This window comes from Pezoporus wallicus, unplaced genomic scaffold (assembly GCF_028554395.1).
Source record: "Pezoporus wallicus isolate ANWC-B61680 ecotype Strahan unplaced genomic scaffold, APGP_CSIRO_Pwel_v1 contig_8517, whole genome shotgun sequence".
Taxonomy (NCBI): domain Eukaryota; kingdom Metazoa; phylum Chordata; class Aves; order Psittaciformes; family Psittacidae; genus Pezoporus; species Pezoporus wallicus.
The window spans coordinates 904357-927000 of NW_026635263.1; the positions used below are offsets into that span (position 1 = coordinate 904357).

The following is a 22644-nucleotide window of genomic DNA, read 5'->3' on the forward strand; positions in this document are numbered from 1 at the left end:
TCTTTTCATTTAAGTCATCTTAGGTCACGCAATTTCTTCTTTAAAAAGTTGCTTGAAAAACTAGTACAGGGATTAATAGCAGTATCCTAGAAAACTACACAGTTGCACGTTTGGTCAATGTAACATTGCAAATCCTTTCTGTCGTAGTTTGAACTTGAAGCATTTAGGTGGTGTGGGTCTTTTAGTCTGTTAGATTCTGTTAGTTCTGCCGCTGTCAAGTGCGTATGAATAGTGGTGGCTATAAATTGAGAATAAACAAAAGTGTTTTGTTTCTCTGCTTTTGAGGAAAATGGAACTGGTTCTAGCTGTTTATTTCTGTCCACCTGTCTTTCCAAGAAGATATTTTATGTATTTATTTATTTATATACATAATATATATATTTTTTGTCTGTTTGTTGAGAGCTCTCTGTGAAGTTGCATATACTGCATCCCAAATGAGGATGTTTTAAATCCCGAACAGCAGTGAGTATGCAGCTCTACAGGTCAGCTTCTCCTTTTCAGAATAAAGCCCCATTAAAATATTAATAAATCAGTGTTAGTGAAACGTGACCTCTCCTCCCTGCAAATAGGAGGAAAAGCATGTTAACTGAAAAAAAAAAAGTGAGAACATGCAAACATGTGGCAACTGTGTAGGTCTCCACTGCTTATTTAAAGTCATCATCTATGTCAAGAGGGGCTTTGAACTTCATGGTCTTTTTTGTGAAAGTATCACAGTATCACAGTATGCTAGAGATTGGAAGGGACCTCAAAAGATCATCTAGTCCAATCCCCCTGCCGGAGCAGGAACACCTAGATAAGGTTACAAGTGATAGAATTATTTGAAGAGCTCATTATTTGAAGAGCTCATAGCAACAATGTGACTTTAAAAAATGTACATATTAGTCTTAATGTATTAATATCACAGGCGCTTTTATTGCTGTGTTGTGATGCATTTGGCAGATTATCCTAATGTCTGATTAAGTGTCATTTCCAGATCAATCTGGTTTTTATTGCCCAAACACCATAATAGATGTGACTTGGTATTAATCAGACATCTATATAAATTAGTTCAACCTAAGTGAAGTACGTGATAGTTGCTGTAACTTTCACTGTAGGGTTTCGAAGCCTTAAACATTCAGAACATCCCGACTGGGTTGCATAGGCCCTAGGAGTGAGCCAGAGTTAGAATATCCATTTCAATTTCCTAACAGAAATTTTAGAACACGTGACCATCGGCTGTTGTAGGCAAATTCTTCATCTTGGGAGTTGCCAGAACCCAAACAAATGAAAAACCCCAAAGAACCCAGAACGTTCCAAGCTGCATTTTACATTGCACTGTGGGTAATCTTTCTGAAGCTGTAACAGACATGCAATTTATTTTTTAAAACCAGAAGTGGTCAAAATCTATGGTTTCTACTAATGTTCTTCCTTCTTGTTTTTTCCCCTAGTTACGATCGTGCAGTAAGAGCGAGTTGATCTCCAAAAGTTCGGAGATCCTGATGATGTTCCAGCAGGTTCATCGGAAGCCTATGGCCTCATTTGTCACCACTCCTGTCCCCCCAGACTTCACAAGGTCAGCACTGCAAATACTTTGCTTAAACTTGAAAGTCATCTCGCAAAGGTTTGTTTTGCTTGTTAAAAAATCCGTAGAGTAAATTAGAGGAGAATATTCATTTTGCTGTACCGCTGTATGGAGGAGGACATGCCTAATCTGGAAGGTAAGCGTATTATGTACCTCAGCCTTTTGTAAAGCCATGATAGGAGAGTGCCACTGTATTTTAAGAGGAGAATTTGAGAGAGTAAATGATAGGCGGCTGGTGGAGAGGTTGCCTGATGCTCACCTTCTCCACAATATGAGCTGTGGCATTGGTAATCCGGGGAGTAAAGTGATTTTGTCCGTTTCTGTGTTAAACCAGGTATCTCTGACTGAATTTGGGTCCAGGCATATACACTGAAAATTCTTAACTGCTTAATTACTCCTGTTAGTAACCTGTGCCGCAAGCAGGCTTTTCTGTTCTGGCAGGGCTTATTTTATGTCTGTAGTCCCTGCTGGGGAGTCACAGCAGTGGCTTGCAGCAACAGTTTCTTTTCTCTTTTACGCTTAGTTTACCGATTTGTCCTTTTCCTATTCTTCTTGGGTCCGTGAGTATATAATTGCAAGGCTCCCATGAGGTGCTTCTGCACGACACCTTAATTCACAAGATATAGCCAAAACCACTTCACAGCACAATTCTTCATAAAGAAAGTGCTGCTGGTGCTGGGTTCTCAGGAATTCTGTTGAGAGTTTAGGCTAGCTGGCTGAAAAATGTCTCAAAAGAATTTAAGGTAGGAGAAGTCTTGAAAGAATTTCTCAAATAATTTTTTTTTCTCTAGCAAAAATTGGTTCAGCTTGCTTTTAAAGTCAATCCCAAACTCTTTTCGTGGCTTGTTTTCTGAAAAGAGTAATTAAATGACTCTCTAAGGGCAGTTTAAATCTTCCTGCCATTAGAAAATGAACAATTAGGTATTTCTTGCTCGGAAACACAAACCATTTGAGCCTAGTGCTTTCAGCCATGCAGTCGTTTCATCCTTTCTAGAACTATCAAGGGGTCTTACGTTAAAAATTCACCATATTAAAAGATTATTAGCCATCACATATAAAAGGGCAAATCCTCTTAAATACTTACGGTTGCTTTTCCCTTCATTACATTAAATATTTGTTTTAATGTGAGCTATCACATGGAGAGGTAGTGGAGAGAAGGCTTATAAATGGAATTTTCAGAAGTGCTGAAATAACCTATTATGTAGTCCTAGTGAGTTTCAGTGGCTCTGGTGACCTAATTCATCTTAAATGCTTCTGAAGATTCCAAAACTTGTGATTTTTAATATATATTTACATCTCTCCGCCCCCTTAGTGAATTGGTTCCAGCCTATGACTCAACTACATTTGTCTTGGAAAACTTCAGGTAAGAACATATTTTAAATTACTGTGAATATTGAGAAGCTTTTTCTGTTCCTTCTGTACATGAGTAGTAGTCTTCAGAACACAGAATTGCCTCTGCAGAAAACTGTCAGATATTAGCTAAGCTATAGGAAGTAATTCAATCAAAAATGTCAGTTACTAGGTGAACAATTACCTCTAGCTAAACTGTTAGCTAAAACGGTTTTCCATAGCAAAGGCAATTTTTTCCCTTTTTAAAAAAAATTGGATAATTATATAAGTAACACATATATTTGTATGGACACTTAACATTCTGCATGGGCCTTGTGCTGCTACATGCTCTGTGGAGCAAGAAGGATGGTTCTAGTGTGTAAATGTGTGAGTGCAGTTTACTGTTTTATGGAGGGTTTTGCTTCGTCCCAATAGCAAATGTTTTTTCTCCTTTCTCAATAGTACATTGCGCCAGCGAGCAGATCCTGTGTACAGTCCACCTCTGCAAGTGTCAGGACTTTGCTGGAGATTAAAAGTTTATCCAGTGAGTTATGTTTTCAACTAGAGTTGTTATCCCACCCAAAACACTTCAGCAGCATTCGTGTGCTTCTCTTGTGAAGAAACATCAGTTAGTGTCTTCCCATGTTGTGTATAAAAAGCTGTATGAAAACAACGTAATAAGGTTGTAGAGTTGATCACAAACCATTGGAGTATTCCTGCTCTGCTTCCAGATATGCAGCATGAACGTTCACAATGTAGTTAATCTGGTAAATTTAAAAGCAATTAAAAAAGGTCTTGCTAATATGCCATAGGAACTGTAATAGATATTTTTACTATTTTTGTCTGAGTGGTTTTTATAGATGTTCCTTGCAGAACTGAAGTATAGAATAACTTAAAATATTTATGTTTATGAATAGTACTTATTTGGGCAGTTGGGAAGAGGACGAGGTAGTAGTCAAAGGTGAATCTGTTTTACTGCGCATCCAGTTCTCAGATGTTTTGAATGTATGCTAAAACGTGTATTGTACTAATGTCCTTCCAGTGAGCTGAATAGTCAGATTTCTGAAGCAGTATCTTTGTCAGTGTTGGAATGTTAACCCGCAAAGTGCAATCTTTTTGCAGTCCAATAGCCTGGTCAGTGCTTCAAGGAAGCTCTGGCTGCTCCTGCAGCTGTGTTTGGAGAAATACATTGTTTAGTGGTGGAGTGCAGGTTTTGTTTGTTAGTGGTTGACACGGCATCTTCAGAAAACTGGATTAATCTGTTAAGCCCATGTTTGCACAGGATTTGTATTTCTGGGGTGCAGAGGTGGACCCCTGTGTAAGTTTTCAGAGTATTGTAAATTCAGGATTGACTACATAAGTGTGCTGTCAGAAGGCATTAAAATTTATTTTTTAAATGGTAAGTTAAAATGTTTCTTCAACCTAGAGGATTCAAGTTGAGCCATTCTTCATCCTTGATGAAGGTGAGTGTGATGGAAGTTTTGCCAAGTTTTTTCTTGTTTTCTACTTGATTCTAATATTGTTTCTCAGTTAACTGACCTAACTTTCGCATTGCATGTTTTTTGTAAAGAAATTATCCTTATTTCAAATACCAATTTGAAATGCAGCTGTATAGTAAATATTTCAGAACTAATGTTTAACCTGAGCTGGTTTAATGTGGAGAATTTGAGAAGAACTGGAATATAATAAATTGCTAAGTACATTTTATGAGCTTTTTTCTGCTTTTTCTATTTGTTACATAAATTGTCTGTTCAGTCTTCCACTTACTTGAACCCTTAAAGTGTTAATAGAGTAATGAAAGCTCTGTTTTGAGATTTATATCTAAGATGCAAACACCTTGTTGATTCAAGTTACAGTAAGACTTCCAGGTCACAGAAGGTTAAAATCAAAACTGTATCATACAAAGTAAAGTGCTGTTGCAAATTCTCTATTGACTGAAGCTGCTTTCTCACCTTCAAGGGTATGTCAAGGTGTTTTGCTTTTCTGGTTTTTGCTTTTATATTTTAATCAATTTATCTCTCGATTTATTTCAAGGATGGAAATGGTGTGGTAAGGGGCTACTACCTGTCTGTGTTCTTGGAGCTGTCTGCTGGATTGCCAGAGACATCCAAGTAAGTAAACCTCTAGTAAGAGCAGCTGGTTTGATTTCTTTTTCTTTAGGTTTTTTTTTTTTTTTTTTAGTTGGCAGAGCATCTGGAGAGGTTTGCAAAGAATGATCTGAAGTTCTGTAGTGTTGCTGGGGACTGATGCAGAGTCCTCTTGAAAAGAACAGCAGGGCTTCTGTTGTCCAGAAGCTTTGAATCGTGCCCAAAGATAATCATAGAATCATAGAATAGTTAGGGTTGGAAAGGACCTTAAGATCATCTAGTTCCAACCCCCCTGCCTTGGGCAGGGACACCTTACGCTAAATCGTATCACCCAAGGCCTCGTCCAACCTGGTCTTGAACACTGCTAGGGATGGAGCATTCACAACCTCCCTGGGCCTGAAAGCTGGTATGTGGTGGCTTTCTCAAGATAAAAAGCTAGCTGTCAAAACAACAGAGAAGAGCATCTGTCCCCTAGTATTCAACCCTAAAGTTGGTTTACCATTCTCACTATTACTACATTTATCCCCTGCTGTACTGTTTATATAAGTGTTGAGTAAAATTGCCAGACCAAACCACTTCTTCAGCTGGGCCTGTGACTCTTCCAGAAAGCATGCTTCTGTTAAACTTGATACATCCAGCAGTTCCAGTGTCTTTATTTTGGTATTAATAACTGTGATTTTTTTCTCCTGTGTAGGTATGAGTACCGTGTAGAAATGGTTCACCAGTCCACCAACGATCCCACCAAAAACATAATTCGAGAGTTTGCCTCTGATTTTGAAGTTGGAGAATGCTGGGGTTACAACAGATTCTTTCGTTTGGACTTGCTAGCCAATGAAGGCTATTTAAACAGGCAAAATGACACTGTGATCCTAAGGTAAGGAAGGCAACTTGGCCGGATTCTTTGCTGCTATCATTTCACAAAGTATCACACCTGCAGCTGAAATAGGAAATAATTAAGTAATTGAATTTAAAATAATTGTGACATGTTTTGCCATAAATGGGATTTGAGTTTCATAAGCTTTAAAGAGAATGTGCTGAAGGGAGTTGTGGAAACTGTATCTTCTTCTCAAAGAAAGATTCTTTGAGAAGTAGCTATGCTTGGCAGTAAGAAGCCTGGGTTAGGGGTCTGTAGCTAATTGATTTAAAGGCAAAGGCTGTTTTCTCCCCTTTTCAGAAACAGTTGTAGTGATCATAGGAGAACTTTGGGAATAAAGGATGTCTGAACTAATGCTGTCAATGGGAGTTGCAGTGTTAAGACAAAATACAGAAACTTTATCCGTCTACTTCTAAGTACAGTTCTACTCTTGCTCCTGCTAAATGCTTTGTAGTGTTAATGTTGTTAGTGTTGGTTTGTGAAGATAAAAACCTCTTGTATAACTGCCCTTCAGAATACTTCCTGTTGCCATTCAGTGTGCTCAGGATACTGAATATGGCATTGTTAAGTTTATTTTATCACTGGATTTCAGGTTGGGTAATATTTTAATGTAGGGCTTTTAGGATTTTGTGGGGGGCACAAAAACCAAACCAAAACAAAGAAAAAAAATGTTAAAAACCCCTTTTCAAATGTTCCTTTGAAGGTTTCAGGTGCGCTCGCCAACCTTCTTCCAAAAGTGCCGAGATCAACACTGGTACATTGCTCAGTTAGAAGCTGCTCAGACAAGTTATATCCAACAAATAAATAACCTTAAAGAAGTAAGTGGCATATATACTACTGTAAAAATCACCTTTTACTTACGAGTAATTACCTGGTTTAGGTTTCAGTGTTAACATTTGACAGTTGTGTTTGAGTTGCTATTGGTAGTTTGATATTGGGTGTTATTAAAATAATATATATGCAAGTCAACAAACTTACTTGATTTGATGCTCCATTGTTGCCTTCTCTGTATATCCTTCTAATGTGTATCTTTCTAATATTTCAGAGGCTTGCAATTGAACTTTCCCGGACCCAGAAATCACGAGGCATTTCACCTCCAGACACTCATCTGAGTCCCCAGAATGATGATGGTCCAGAATCGAGATCAAAGAAATCTGGGCAAAGCACTGAAGCACTGCTTGAGAATGTTGCTGCTCCAGGATTAGTGCGTGATAGCAAGGAAGAGGAGGAAGAGAAGATCCAGCATGAAGACTTTAATGTAAGAGTTGTCTTTTTCCTGCCTCTTTGTTTGTGTGTAGCTTTGTGTGATAGGGTAGCAGTAGAGACATAGGTGAACTTATGAATTGTGAATTAGATTTATTATCCTCTGTGTGGAGTTAGGAGACAACACGTTCAACAGCTAGCAGCGAGAGATGACACGAGAGAGATTCCAAAGCAGATCTAATTGATCCCACCACAAAAAAGTTTCCAAGTTTCAGTTTTGCAGCTAAAAAATCCAGCTTCCCTGGGTTTTACCAGCTTTTACTGTGCTTTGAGACCCTCCTAATTCCTGTGTGATGCTCTGGGGAGAGGGTTCCTCTTAGTAGCTTTTGGTTTGTTCTGTTTTTCTGGTAGCTTGAGCTCTCTGATGGTGACTTGGATATAGATCTTGCTGGAGAAGATGAGGTAAACCACCTTGATGGCAGCAGCTCTTCAGCTAGTTCAACAGCAACTAGTAACACTGAAGAAAATGATATTGATGAAGAGACTATGTAAGTAACCTAAAGCCTTTCAAATCACCACCTGACAGGTTATTCCTAATTCCAATGGAAGCTGATGGATTTGCTGTAGCAAAGGGTGTGGGTAGGCTCGAGTGTGATGTAAAGGCTGTTTCCTAATCTGCAAACAACATAAGCTGGTTGGGTTAACATTAAACATTGGAATTTTTGGTCAGTTTGTTACCATCTTTCTGATCTCTTAAGTTTTTGTTTAGCGTTGTGTTCTGTCTGACAAGTGATAGTCTGTGAAGGTTCTTTCCCAAAACACTATTAAGGAATCTGTTTCTTCACTGTAACGAAAGAGAGGTTTGGTATTAGGAAGTGTTGTAGTAGTAGGAGAGTGATAATGAGGGCAGTTAAACTAGAGAATTTAAGGTTCTTAACTGAGATTGTGTCAGATCCTAAAATCTTCATTAAAACACATGAATGTGTTGTAACATGTACAAATATAGAAGCTTGCAGGATCTTATTTTACAGTTTAGATATGTACGGCACTTTTGGACTTTTGGATAGCAAGTCAGTCACCCTTTATTTTTATTTGTTCAGTTTATGTAGCTTGGGATGCAGAAAATACTATTTACTGTGTTTAATGTTTTCAAGGTATGTGCCATAATGACTAAGAAGAGCTGAAAAAAGTGAATAATTACATATCTTTTTTTCCACCCAATCATTTCCTAAGGTCTGGAGAAAATGATGTGGAATATAGCAGTAATATGGAGTTGGAAGAAGGTGATCTCATGGAGGATGCAGCAGCTTCTGCTAGTCCTGGAGCATCAGGTATGAAAAACAGCCTTCAGAATTCCCATATATGCAAAATGCTGCTGGATTCCTCTTCTGTTCTTGGAAGTGACGCCAAGCTGCGTGTTCTGCAGGCATTTCTATTTTTGGAAATGCTGCATCATGTGGTTCATACTGATTATTGCAGTGTAGCAGAAATGTTTCATTGGTTCAATAGAGAAAGGGGGAGAAATCTTCTGAACGTGCTTGTTTAAAGAAATTATGCATAAGTTTAGAGGGAGGTTTTTCTGCCTCTTGAAACCCCTTCCATTCTGATCAAAAGTAGCCTGATGAACAGTTTGTACTGATGCCTCTGTGGCCTCTGAATGTGTGACATGTTCACTTGGGTTTTAGTGCACTGTAAAACCTGAAGGATGTGGAGGGAATTCAGTGGAGAATCCTTAGAAGTCAAACAGAAATACATTTTAAGTGCAATAATGAAAAGGTGCTCTAAGATTACTTGAAGCCTAGAGATGATTATAGCCCGAATTAGCCATAGGTTGATAAGATTCTGAAAGAAATATATGTATATGGAGTGTGTTTGTTTATGGCAAAGATATTGGATGTGGTGTTCACTGGCAGTAATGTTTGTGCTGCTGTGGGAGTGTTTGAAAGACACAGTTCCTTAACTGTCCTGCTTTTAGCTGCTGTTTCAAAGCTACTTGAAGATTTCTTGTGAGCCAGAAAGCTGAGGGACATACCTATTACCTTCTGAAAGCTGGCTGTTAGAGCAGGAGCACAGTGGCTGTAGAAACAGCATTCATTTAGGAGGTTTTAGAAAGTAATTTTTAACAGCATTTGTGAAAGCTGGCACAGTCTCTTCACTTGAGCTTCTTGCATTTACCTGCTTGTGCTGTTTTCAAGTCTGAGTGCAAGTACTGTCAGCAGAATAAATGCTCTTTGATTGATTTGCTTACCAGTCTATTTATTAAGAGTTATATAAAAGGTATGAAGTGTACAGGAGCTAATGTGTCACCTGTGTCCTGTGTATACACACTCTTTCTCTGTAACTTTTCCTTAGGTACTAGCCACAGCTACATCAGTGCAAGTGGAAGACCTTCAAGGCGGGGAGGAAGTGCCCTAGGCTCAACAGCCAGTAGCAGTTTACTAGATATAGATCCCTTAATTTTAATCCACTTGCTGGATCTGAAAGATAGAAATGGAATGGAAAACCTCTGGGGCCTTCAGCCACGTCCACCTCCCTCTCTTCTGCAGAATAGAGGTAACTGTACGTCTGACATACATTCTGATTTAATTCCAACCTGGAAGTGTCTCTGGGAATGCAGTCCCAAAGTTAGAAGCAGATTTGAGGAGAGAGTAAAAAAGGATGACAGGCAGCCCTTTTCATGGAAAGCTACACTTCCATATCTTCATGCTGCATCCTGCTGCCTCCTCACATGTTCTTTTCCTTAATGGTTGACCTCAGCTTGAGAACACAGGGTGACTCAACTGGAAACAGAAGTGTGTATCGGGAAAGGCCTTCTCATCTTTCCTTGAGGAATGTGACTGAACCCTTGGCTGTTTTGTTTAACAACCTTGTAGAGGTGCAGTTCATACAGCTTCTTTGACTGCAAATGTGGGAGATGAATGAAATGTCCTTTTCTAGAAGGGGTTAGCGCTGAGAGACAAAACAGCACAAAGTGGTTGTCAGCTGCGGAAGTAGTTGCACCTCTCACCTTACACAGTTTGTGCGCTTGGTGGCTGAGAGTACCAAGAGCACAATTTATACTGATAAGAAGTAAATCCTGGAATTTGCTTTTGCATGAAAAAGGCATTTAGACCCAAACTAGGAAAAATGTGTGGTAATGAAGCTGGAAAAGCCCATATGGAAGAAACATGGATCAGAATATTGGGAGCCAAAAACAGTGATGGTGTTTAAATAATTGAAGACTTGGAAGAGAGTCTGTGGTACAGTTAAGACCCTTCAACCAAAAAAAGCGATTAACTTCATGTGCAGCAAAAGCAGTTAGCTCTCAATTCCAGCACCCCTGGCTGTTGCTGAAGGCTGCTTGTTTCTCTTACTAGTGAAGAATTAAAATCAGATCAAACCTCAGTGATACATATATCATGATTAACACTTACTTGAAGGTAGCTGGCCCACTACCACAACATCTTATTTCAGGTTATTCTGAAACAACCGTTTGGTGACTTAATAGAATAGAAGAGAAATAATAATGGTCCATTTGCTCCAAACTCTTGCTTTGGCTGCAGCAATGACATTGCTGATAGTGAATCTAAAAGCTGGCTCAAATTATTTGTTCCTTTGTGATTAGCTTTTAAAATGTTGCCATGTAAACAGATGAGTTTTCAGCTGAATGTAATCCATGCTTCTAAACATGGAAGTCCCTTCTGTGAGTACAAAAAGGGGAGGCAGCACATGAACTGTAAGCCTCAGTTCTGTTCTGGCTGGAAAAAGGCTGAGACAAAAGGACCTTAGGCGCAGGCGTTGCATTTGGTGCTGTCCTGCTTGAGCAAGATTAAGGTCTGTTGTATTAAGTGGCTTCCTTGTCATCTTTAGCTACTCGCTGCAGTGCTGAAATTGTTGGGTTTGCTGAGGTTCCCTTAAGATGTGACTGTTCCCAGAGCTTATTCAGGTCAGTCAACTAAGAGAAAGCTGCTACTACATTTGGATTTTGCCAGACTTCACCTCCTAAGGTGAAGGTTTCCAAGAGCCGCTTGGCTTTATGGTTTTGAACAGCTGAATTTGCAGTGAAACACAGAATTCATAATGGTTCAAATAAACATCAAATGTGATCTAATTCTGGCTGAGCAGCACACAGGCTTACTTGGGTATTAGCTGCTCAACCTGATCTTCTGGTGTTAGGTACTTAAGGGGATTCCTTCCCCAGTTGCAGATTTCTGTGATTTCTCTGTGTTAATGGGGTGTTGTGTTGGTGGTATGAGAATCTTGGACAGGCACTCAGCAAATGTTACAGAAATGTGTAACAAATTTGACTGGCATCCAGGCTTGTGAACTGAAGCTGGTCTGGCAACATAGAGGAGCAGCTCAGTTGTCATCAAAATTCATGCATTAGTATTGGAAGCCTTGCTTCTTCCAGCGAGCATGTTCTGGAGTCTTCTATGACGGGCAGGGAATGGAAACCTGACCTGGTAGTTGTGCAGTGCATGCAACCTAAATATGGTGCAAGAATGTCTGTCCCTCATTTTCATAGCAGGGCAAAAGGTAGAATTCTTACAGCTGCTAAAAATAGATGTCTGTGTTTATTTGACAGCGTTACTTACCTGTTGTGTTAACTTTCCTTTGGTAAAGCATCATCCTATTCTCTAAAAGATCGAGACCAGCGGAGACACCAGGCGATGTGGCGCGTGCCCCCTGACTTGAAGATGCTGAAAAGGCTCAAAACGCAGATGGCTGAAGTTCGTAGCAAAATGTCTGATGTGAAAAACCAGCTGTCAGAAGTGAGAAGCAGCAACCCTGGCTCATGTGATGGGCAGCCCACTTTCTTCTCCATTGAGCAGGGTGCTTTAGCTGCCTGTGGAACAGAAAGCTGCAGCAAGCTGCAAGAAATAGGAATGGAGCTACTAACAAAGTCTTCAGTTACCAGTTGTTACATAAGGAATTGTAAGTGCATTAAATGTCACCCTTACAATGTTGGTTGTATAGGTGGTTTTATATATCCAAGCACCCGAAATAGACTTCTTACAGTTAGCCATGCTCAAGTTCAGCTATAAGAATACAGAAACCTAAAACCTGCACTGCCTTACTTTCAGTAAATGTTAGTAATGTAATTTTACTAAACATTTTTAGTGAACATTCCAGTAAATGTTACTGAAGCTGGCTTCAGCCTTTCTTGGTAAAAGCACCAAAACTTTCGCTTCACAGCCAGTAACACACCTAATGCAGTGAGAGTAAACTTCTTAGTAAACTTCAGAGTTCTGAAGTTTAGTCCAGTATTGAATTGATCCTACCTGAAGGTCATTTCCTGTTGACTCCTGCTCTGTGTCTGGCCCATCTATGAACTTGAGGATGTTTCCGGATGCTTGCCAGTGAGTAAAGTTAAAACATTCCAGATTTGTTATACTTTAATAACTTGAAATCTTGCCGAGGCTCCCCTGGGAGAGGCTTTGCCTTTTGACAGGTGACCTCTTTCAGAGAGAGCCCTGTCTGTTCAGGTCCTGTCACTGGGTCTTGGTGGCAGAGCTGGTAAGCCAATGTGGAATCTTTTGGATGCCAGCATGAAGACTATGCAAGTACTCTGCTGCTTATGATCCTGAATAAAAGCACTAGTTGTTAATTCTCTCTCAACTTTCCTGTTGCCTGGGGGAGATGATTTTGCAGCCTTCTGAGTTTTGATTCAAGTTATTACTTGAATTATTCTGGACCCAAGATGAGTAAGAAATATATTATACACATGAGCAGACTAAAGAACTGGTAGAACATTTCTATTTCCCTCCATCCCTTTTAGTATTGACCTGCAAAACCGCTTTTGCAGCTCCAGCAAATATCTATTCTGTATTTCATCAGTCCCACAGAGCAGAGAATTTATTCTCTGAAAGAGAAAGTTAAAGTTGGAGCCCTGAACTCTGCCATCAATAAGATGTGGAAGGCTCAGCTCACTTCAGTGGAAGTGCTAGCTTTTGTTTGTTGTGTGGTTTTAATGCCAGCTCTTTCTTTAGCAAATGCCTCATTCCTCAAAATTTATTAAGGCACCGGGTAGGAGGAGAGGATTAGGCTTGTGGTGTTCCGTAAAACAGGAGCAATCTTCTGGTTTTGAAGCCTGGATCCCCCACCTCCAAGGGGTGACTGCAGAACTTGGATTTGCTGTTCCAGTTAGCGTTGCTCTGTTCCTCTACCTGGAGGAGTTTCTGTGGCAGAATCCACAGTATCATGTGCTCCAAGAATGGTTCATTTGGGAAGTGGTAAACTCTGAGAGTCCCATAACCTGTCTCTCACTCTTGCTTTCGAGGTCCTTTTTTACACTCTACTTTGAATTTAAGAGCTGAAGGGATGGTTTGGGCTCCTCTTAATCCTTTACACTCTCATCATGATGGCTGAAGGAATCTGGATAGTGGCTTTCTTAAGGGCATCTTGGTGTAAGGCAAGTGAACATTATTTTGTATAGTCTTGGCCACATCTGTAGCTAGCCAGGCTTCCCTGTAGCTCACGTCTTTGACAGGAAGGATGAGGAATGAGTTTTGTGCAGGACTGGGAGTTAATGAGCATAGAGACTAAAATGAAGCTTAACTTGACTTAAGCACAAAGGCAGAGTGCTGCAGCACTCTGACTGAACACTTGTCACATCTTAAAATATTTTTGCAGCTGCAAGTAAGAAAAGTAACTCGCCCAAAACTGTTCGCTCTGGAGCAGCAGGCAGCCTGTCTTTACGGAGAGCTATGGACTGTGTGGACAGCAATCTTCGCTTAAAGGGAGACACTCAAACTTCTGAAGGTAAACATCTTTCTTTGTGAGATGGGGGGCATCTCAGCATCTCGCGTACAAAAGCTTTTCAAGAAGTCTTACTTGGTAGCTGATGAAGACAGGCTGAGAAAGTTGGGGCTTTTCAGCCTGGAGAAGAGAAGGCTGCTTGGAGACCTCATAGCAGTCTTCCAGTATCTGAAGGGGGCCTATAGGGATGCTGGGGAGGGACTCTTCATTAGGGACTGCAGTGATATAGGACAAGGGGTAACGGGTTAAAACTTAAACAGGGGAAGTTTAGATTGGATATAAGGAGGAAATTCTTTCCTGTTAGGGTGGTGAGGCACTGGAATGGGTTGCCCAGGGAGGTTGTGAATGCTCCATCCCTGGCGGTGTTCAAGGCCAGGTTGGACGAGGCCTTGGGTGAGATGGTTTAGTGTGAGGTGTCCCTGCCCACGGCAGGGGGGTTGGAACTAGATGATCTTAAGGTCCTTTCCAACCCTAACTATTCTATCATTCTATGATGTTTCCCTGAGACTCGGCTGGATCCTTTCTCGAATATAGTTAATGATGTTGTACCTTTGGTAGCTGATCTGTGAAAGAGAACCTCACAGATGACTTGCAGAACGTAAATATGTGTGTTAACAAGTTCTGATCTCTGAAGATGTTTCAGGAACTAATTTTATAGTGAGAATCATAGATCCAAAAAGTACTGACCCATGTTTAAATTGTAATTTGCCTTAAAAGGAATACAAGAAAATCCCACATACATGTGAGAAAGAGTATTGATACTGTGGGCTCTGAGTTTTAAGGTGCCCTTCCTTGAGTGGTAACGAAACATCTAACACAGGACTTATGTTTTGCCCCTTTTAAGTGTTCTGAGGAGGAGTGGAGTACCAAAGTTGTTTTCTTACAGTGCTAAATGGATAAAGAAGGCTTGGGTGGGAAACTGGAAAATGCCAGAGAGTCATTTAGATGGTGTAACTTATAACCTCTGCACACAGCTTCACCCTTGTCCAAGGCTTGAAAGGCTGTGGCCAGGCAACTTCACATTGATAGCTGTGGAAAATGATAGTGAGGAGGTTGTCTGTTACTGAAAGATAAATAGAAGATAAGTTTTTAACTACACAATGAGGGTGGGGAAGGATAAGCATGAGGGTGGGGCAGGTGTGCTTGTGCATACACGTGTTTGGAACCAGGCTGGTGCTGTGAAACAGCTGGGTGTTCAGCTTCTTGAAATAAGGCTCGACATGCTTAGAGTTTTCCCCCTTTTCTCAGGTGGCGTAGGGAGCTCCAAGTTGAGTGGTCGGCACCATTCTGCCAGGGCCCTGGCTAACAGCAGTGTCCCCGAGTCACTGCCAAAGACAGAGGAGAGGCCTTGTGATGGTTCAGATTCGGATATGGGAGTTTCTGGCTTAAATGGCTTAGCTGCTGTAGAGAAGACAAGGAAAGTTGGTGCTCTAGGGTAAGCATTTGTTCTCTTTTCCTCTTGTTATCTCCTCACCTGCCTTTCCTTGATCTAGGAAGAAAGACACCAATCAACTAAACCCAGGTGCTTGTAGCATGGAAGAGAAATTCCTTTCAATTTATTTGGTTGCTGCTGTTCCCTCTGGATATCAATTTTTAGTTTAATAACTAGGTTACAAGGGTTACAAGTCATCTTTTCCATTTTGTTTTTTTTTGGTTTTTTTTTATTTATTTCTATCAGCTGTGGATGCAGTCTGACACTTGGCTTGGGAAGGCAGGCCCATCCATATTCCCACTATTCCTTGCAAAATACCCTCTAACTGAAATTTACAACTTAAGGTTTCCTCAGTTAAGACAGTATTTTTCACTTTGACTCTAGTTTTTCAGCAATTTCATAATAACTCCCTGTTGGCTGACAAAGCAAAGTGCCATGGGAGTACTCAGGGTTTTGTTTTTTTTTTTCTAAATACCTGGAATCACCATTTTTGCAAAATATTCGTAAACTTTTTCAGGTTTATTTTGTGAAGATGTTAAATATTTCTGCATCAATCCAAGCTGGAAGTTTAAGTGGATATGCAAGAGAGTTAAACAATGAGTAAAACTAGAAGTGGGACTAGAAGGATTAAAGCTGAATCTCTAACGTGAGTTTTTCTACTTCTCCTCAATTCTCTCTTAAGGTCAACTTCTAAAGGGTGTCGTACAGAAGGAGCCCAGTCAGGTGGTCTGGAGAGCAGCTCTGACACAGGTGACCTACAGACTGTCCTTTCTGAGGGGGCTTCTGCAGGGCCAGAAGAAGGTAAATTGAATGTTGCAGAGGGCAAATGTAGTTTGACCACACACCAGTCTGGGATGACCCATTTCTGTAATAGAAATAGTTGGAAGGGGAAAGGAAAAGAGGAGGGAAAAAACCCTCCATCAAACCCAAAAGGTGTTTTCATGGCGGTTGACCTTTGCTGTAATAATTGGCAGCTGTAGTGTGAATCTGAGTGAGGAGTGGATGTCTCTGTGTCACCTCTGTCTGGGGAGAAATGGTAATGGGACAGTGCAGCAGGCAAAGACCCAGTGCCATTACATGGGGCCATCTATTTCTCTGGACTCCTACTTGCTTTTCATACCTCTTAATAGGGCTCCAGGTCTTTGCTTTGGTGTTCAGTTGCATGGCCTTGAAAATAATTTCTTATCTAATTAAAATAGCAGTCAGTGACCTTGGCTTTTAAGCCTGCTGCCGTCAGGGACAACGCGTTGGTAACTACCTCCACGTCTGCACTAGACTCTCTCCAACACTTCATTCGTGTCGGGTGCTGTGGTACATAAGCCAGTTTCCTTAGAGACTTGGAGGAGACTTTTCCCCTCCCTTCCTGCATCCTTTCCATGCTGGAAAAATTATTATTGCATTTTTTTTTTTCTTTTTTGAAAGTCCACACAGAAGAGTTTTTCTTATCTTGCTCAAACTCTGCTGCCTTCCACCCCTGCACTAATTTGAATTTCAATGACTGAATTGTAGCGCAAAGCCTATATTAAGGTGCCAGCATCCATCTCTAGCTGCAGTGTGCAATATTGTGTAGGAGTTGGCATTTACAGAAGGTCTCTCAGTGACAAAACTGAGTTTCTGCTCTTAGTCACTGCAGTGTGATGATGATGCGCTCCCGCAGCTCTGCTATTATAGCAGAGAACCTAATAGGAAAATGTTTTAGGAACTGAAATAGTTCATTGTTAAAAACCCCAGGAAACAAACTTTACTTTTTTTTTTTTTTTCTTTCCTTTCAGAGGAGAAACTATGGTAGGGCTGGTACCTCAACTCACTTTACTTGCTTTTTCTTAGCAATGAGTATCCACTCTTAAGAAGTGAAAGAGCAGAGCAAACCCCTTCCATCTCCCACAAAACTGCAAAAAGGAGCATGTTCACCTCTGCCAGTGCCTACTCAATGTTTGGCAAAACAAAAGGAGCCACCTTGATTATTAACTATTGTGGTTCTTTTTGTAGGAAAACTAGTTCTTTATGTGCCTGAGACTTGAACAGAGTATTGCTGCTTGAAAGGTGTGGTGGGTGGGTACATCTGCTCCATGGGTCATGCTACCTCTGAACTGTTAAAAACCTGCTCTAGTGGAACGTGTTCCTGCCCATGGCAGGGGTTGGAACTGGATGAGCTTAAAGGTCCTTTCCAACCCAAACTATTGTAGGATTCTAGGGGGAAAAAAAAGCTACTTTTATTTTCTGTCCTCATTGCAGAGGTGAGCAGAGCAGCTGGCAGGGGAGCACAGCTCAGGCAGGAAGGGGCTGCAGGCAACCAAGCCTGCCTCAGCTGGTGACGTGCTGGAACTCCTCTTGTGCCAAACAGCAGAATGAGGGCATTCCCAAAGCTGGTACCTGCTGTTCTGTTCAGTCCCTTAGTGCTTTGGTAAATGCCTCTGGCTCTGAATGTGTTCCTTCTCTTGTTCTCCTGCCAGCTCTTGGGATTTGATATTGCTTCCTCTCACAACCAATCGTGAGACATTGAGTGCTTCAGTCACATAGGTCTTGCTGCCATCATTTTTGGCTTGTGGGTCTTTTTGGGTTTTTTCACAGCTGGGGTATGTCAGAAGCATGTCCTTCATCTCCTACCAGGAATGAGCAGTGACAGCGACATTGAATGTGACACAGAAAATGAAGAGCAGGAAGATGGTGCCTCTGCCTCAGCAGGGTTTAACCAGTCCTTCTCAGTCCAGTCCTCCAGTGAAGGTAGGAGTGACCGGGGAGCCCACCTCCTGCTCCTGCCATGCTGGATGCTGCCAGATCAGAGATTGCTGAAGGTTGCTGTTAAGGTATCAATACTCAAGCAAGTGCCAGTGAGATCTGGAACTCCTCTCTTGGGATCCTAATAAACAGATCAGAGGGTAACTCTTTCTATCCCTGAGAAGTCAGGGAGGTGCTGGGAAACCCAGAGCTCCTGTTCTTCTGGCTTGGAACTCCCTGCACACTAGGACTGGTGCTGTATGTCAGCTCTTTTCAGGGAGGTAACTGCTGCTTTAGACGTGGATTTGCATCTTCCTTGGCAGGAATGTGCTTTGAGCACTTCAATGTAGTTTCCAAAACTCATCTCATGCTTCTTTGAAAAGCTTTAACCTTCTGATCAAATTAAAAGCTGTGAGGTGACAGCTGATGCTGGATGAGGTTGGCTTCTGGTTGAATAAGCATCCCACACTGCAGTAGCAGCATGGCCAAACAACTTGCCTCTGTAATTGGAGTTTGCTGCTTTGCTGTGTCTCTGCAGCAGGCACTAAAACCCCAGCTCATGGGAAGAATCACAACATTGTTCATATCTGTGTTTGAATTTAAGCCCCTGGGGCAGTTTTAACTCGGTGTCAAGTGCATTGTGTGCCAGTATACTGGGGATGAAGTACCACACAGCGGGCTCTGCCAGTAGCAGAATGTTCATTTGCTCTGTTCCAGTTGCTCCTCTGGTAATGGATGCTGGTTCTTCTTTGGTTTCAGCCTCGGAGCGGTGTGCAGCATTCCCAGAGGGTGACCAAGCCGGTCCTGATGATCTCAGCTTTGCTACTGGAGAAGACAGCACCAGGTAAGGGTAGCTGCTCAGCCTGCAAGGTGGTGGTAGCCCTGGGGATGCTCCTTCCCTGTACCGCATCTCAGGTTTGCAGCGATGAGGGGCAGGTTCACCTCACTGGTGATGGACAGGCAGGTGCTGGGGCTCCTTCCTGGCTTCCCCAGGGCCATGTTGCTTTTCAAGGCAGTCTGTAGCCACTGTGCAGTACCATGGGAGGGCTGGCTGGGTTTGCACTGCAGTGTAATGTCAGTAGAAGACTCTGACTGAATTTAAGTACCTGGCATGAAGTTTTGATTCATAAGACTCTGCTTGAAGCCCTAAATGTCCTTACATGTTGGTTTCACTGACAGCTGATTTTCTTCGGAGCAGGTAGAGAACACGTTCAGGGCCTGAAGACCTGTGGCTCATGTCCTTGGGAAGAGGGGCGTTTATTTGCTGGAGCTTAGCCCAAGGCTGTTATTCGTGGCTGTGAGCACACTGCGTTCTGTCCAGCACCCTCATGTGGTTCTTCTACAGTTGTCTTAACCCAGTTCCTGGGGTGAAGTGACCTTTGGAGGTCTTACACTAATGTCTGCATTCCTGCTGGCTCTGTCAGCTCACATGCTCTTAAAAGGTGCCCCAGAGGTGCTGAAGCCCCATTTCAGGCTGCTGCTGTTGTGTTGCATCGCTGGGCCAACCGTGAGTATGTGACTGTCCTCAGTTAAACTGGTGTGAGCAGGTTGTGCAAGGCTGCTGAAGCTGGCAGATGGGATGGACAGAGTTGGGGTGAAGCAGCTGCTGTTTTCCTCAGTCGAGACGTGGACCACCTGAACCCACCACCACCCTCTGCCATGGCGTGTTGCATTCTGAGCTGCTAAACTACTGTGACGCTGTGGTGAAAGCCAAATGCCTGGTCAGTGACAAAGCATGAGTAACTGTCACTGTTCTTGTCTGTGTCTCCGCTGGCTGTACCAGTGTTCCTGTCTGAGTGTTCCACAGTGTAAGTGCTGTACAACTCCTAGTTTAAAACTGTTTGCACTTTGTTAATAAAATGAATGTTGAAATCTGATGTGATGTTTGAAGTGTTTGTGTACAAGTACTGCGGTAGAGCATGTCAGTGAGTACAGTGCTGCTGCCTTGACCTTCTCCAAGGAGAACACTTGCCTGTCATGCGCTGGTCACCCTTTTCCTGAATTGCTCCATAAAAAGTGCTTAAATCCACCTGGGATTTGTAAAGCTGTTATATTCTAGAACCTCCTATACTCAAATAGGAACTGCGGAGGAGCCAATGCTTTCACACAAATGTAGTTTTGTGTAGTTTTGTGTTTCCTAGCTAGAGGGAGGCGCAGCCCTGAGCCACTTCAGGCACCACTTGCTCTGGTGGCCAAGTGCTGAGGGTGGCCTGTGACAGGCTGTGCCCTGTGGTAGTGGATAGGGGATGTTTGGTGTTGTACAGGGCTGTGTTGATTACACACAGCTCAATTAGCAGTAATCATGGTGCTCTGCTTTGTCACCACTCACAGGTGCTTTGCTTTAATGAGAGGCCCATGGTGAAGGAAGTGGTTTGATGGGGCATGTGCCCCACTCTGGTGCTGGGGTCCAGGGAAGGAGCTGGAACTGCCACACTTTGCTTATGTTACGGAAAATAACCTTACACAGCACTGGCTTTTTAACGAGGAGGGGGAAAGAGGTTTGGAGGACTTAGTTATCTGATTTGCTGTAACTGCCCCTTCCTTCCCTTCAGAACAGCTCAGAGCTGGGTTATGACGGGCCCCATGTGATAACACCATGGGTACCATGGTACCAGCTCACACAACCACTGTTGGCCAGTTCTGGTACATGCCACACAGAGGTAAGCTGCTTTCACCATGGGAAAGATGTTTAAGTCAGAGGGTGGTTGCTATCTCTGTTAGCTCTTAAATAAACAGACTATCTGAAGTGTGGTTTAAATTACTGTTTTATTAAGATATTGGTAAAACTTGAACAGTTTTTCCTGTATAAACAGCTTCATAAATAAAATATGGATGACTAATACATGGTTGAAACTAATAGGTGGACTGTAGAACAAGACTACGGAGGGAAGTCCCAACACTGGCAAATGGTTTAGTTTATTCACTGCATCAAGAACATGTTATTGTCATGAACACGGTACCACAGAGAGGTCAACACAAGCCCCCATGTCACAACCGCTGGCAGGAGTGCTTGGTATATGGTGTGAGCTTGGTCCCGCACCCTGTTCCTGTCTCAGGTGAGGAAACCACAGTGCACATGCGATACAGGAGTTGTATTAGAGACCCCAAGGGTTGTACTAGACCCTAAGGGAGAGGATTTTCGCTTTACTGCTGGCAAGTACAGTGCGAGTGCCTGATGGGTGAGGGCAAGGAAAGGATGGGAACGTTTTAAGTCAAAGGTTGTGTTAATGCTTCATTATTGCACATGATACAAGGGTAGAAAGTTTTGTTCCTGTTGCAAAGGATATGAATTAAAGAAAGATTGCCCTAAATTATAGGCATGGTCAAAGCCGGAGTATCCCCTTCAATGGCTTTATGTGACTAGTGCCCAGTGAGTAAATTATGCTAAAACAGTCCCTAACTTAGACCAATCTTTTTCATTTGCTTTTTCCTGCAGAACACTGCCACGGTGGGGAGGATTTCATGAGGAGGCTGGCTCTGAACTACAGCAGCCGTATCTATGAACATGGAACCCATTACACCTCATCTGCCCACAGGACATGTTTCTCACCGATGCACCACTATAAATGTGGTATAAGGTAAAGTCTGCTTCAGCATTGTCCTTGCATGCTGCAATGCAATCTCAATCCACTACTGAATGGTTTTAACTGGCAAGGACAATCGATGGCACTTCCAGGTAAAGAAAAGTTCTATACATGTGTTTCCACCCACCATCAGTGCAAACCGCGGTGGGTTAAGGGCACCCCTGTCCCTGCACTACAGACACCCCAGAGCTGCACCTTCCAAAAGCGTGCACAGGGAGCAACCAGAGCGGGGACTGCATGAATCCCATCAGGACTCACAGTGAAAAGCTTATGAGCGAGTTTTGAGCAGCTTCAGACAAACAGCCTGGAGCCCCCTTCTCAAAACCACCACAAGTTCACAAAAACCAACATAAAAAATGATGTTTTCACTCCCTACCTCCTAGTTCTGCACACAGGGTTAACGCGTAAACTGAAACTGATGCGGGTTGTCTTAACGCGGAACAGGGATACTTCAGCTCTTTATTGGAAAGATTCGTTATACAAATTTCACCACCACTACGATACACAATAAAAATACAAAACACAGGTCACAGACTGAATCTCAGTAGCAACAGTTAATAAATACAATTAGATGCTTTTATATTAGCCTAGTATCTTTACATTGTCACCAGATAGACAATCAAAGTACGAGATACAGAACACTTAGATACCGTTAGAGAGGGATTATTGCTTACGTTAGCAAGCAGCAAGTAAGGGCACAGGAGTTTGAACTGAAGAGAACTACTTCCTATCATCAGTGGCGTTAAGAGAAAACACTGCATTTCACAAAGCACTGCTTTTTGTCTAGTGGATAGAATCAAGAGCAGCATATATCAGACCAATAACCACTACTTGTAATAGTATAGAACTTTTAAGGACTTACCTTACAAATGGTTCCTATCTACTCTATAAATATGCATTTAGTGAAGAAATGAACACTTGCTACCTATACAACGTTTTAACCTGACCACACTGGAACTATGATGGCAGATTTTTTTTCTCCTAGCAAGGTAAATGGTATGAGTGGCAGAATTATCACTTATGAATCCACACCTAAAAAGCTAAATCCTTCCCCAAAACAGCACACATGCAGTCGAGCACTCATCAACCACTCCTGCAGACTGGGAAGAAGTTTTATC

The 22644-nt window shown here is 42.1% G+C and overlaps 1 protein-coding gene across 5 annotated transcripts in view; it reads left to right on the top strand.

The window, feature by feature from the left end:
* The window catches only part of TRIM37 (tripartite motif containing 37), a 29171-nt gene extending 9352 nt beyond the window's left edge, over positions 1 to 19819 (top strand). The window contains exons 9-25 of one of the 5 annotated variants that reach the window (XM_057415602.1): positions 1428 to 1552; positions 2874 to 2924; positions 3353 to 3434; positions 4925 to 5001; positions 5672 to 5851; positions 6555 to 6669; positions 6897 to 7109; positions 7466 to 7602; positions 8288 to 8385; positions 9407 to 9607; positions 11657 to 11968; positions 13667 to 13795; positions 15041 to 15227; positions 15907 to 16025; positions 17796 to 17948; positions 18702 to 18786; positions 19141 to 19819. In XM_057415602.1, coding sequence (XP_057271585.1) covers positions 1428 to 1552; positions 2874 to 2924; positions 3353 to 3434; positions 4925 to 5001; positions 5672 to 5851; positions 6555 to 6669; positions 6897 to 7109; positions 7466 to 7602; positions 8288 to 8385; positions 9407 to 9607; positions 11657 to 11968; positions 13667 to 13795; positions 15041 to 15227; positions 15907 to 16025; positions 17796 to 17948; positions 18702 to 18786; positions 19141 to 19144 — 2268 coding nt within the window. In that variant the 3' untranslated portion in view covers positions 19145 to 19819. Of the gene's footprint in view, positions 1 to 1427; positions 1553 to 2873; positions 2925 to 3352; positions 3435 to 4924; positions 5002 to 5671; positions 5852 to 6554; positions 6670 to 6896; positions 7110 to 7465; positions 7603 to 8287; positions 8386 to 9406; positions 9608 to 11656; positions 11969 to 13666; positions 13796 to 15040; positions 15228 to 15906; positions 16026 to 16423; positions 16536 to 17795; positions 17949 to 18701; positions 18791 to 19140 lie in introns of those variants that run through there. The other 4 variants (XM_057415618.1, XM_057415609.1, XR_008972936.1 and 1 more) reach the window with 4 other exon arrangements.
* Positions 19820 to 22644: the final 2825 nt, after the last annotated feature.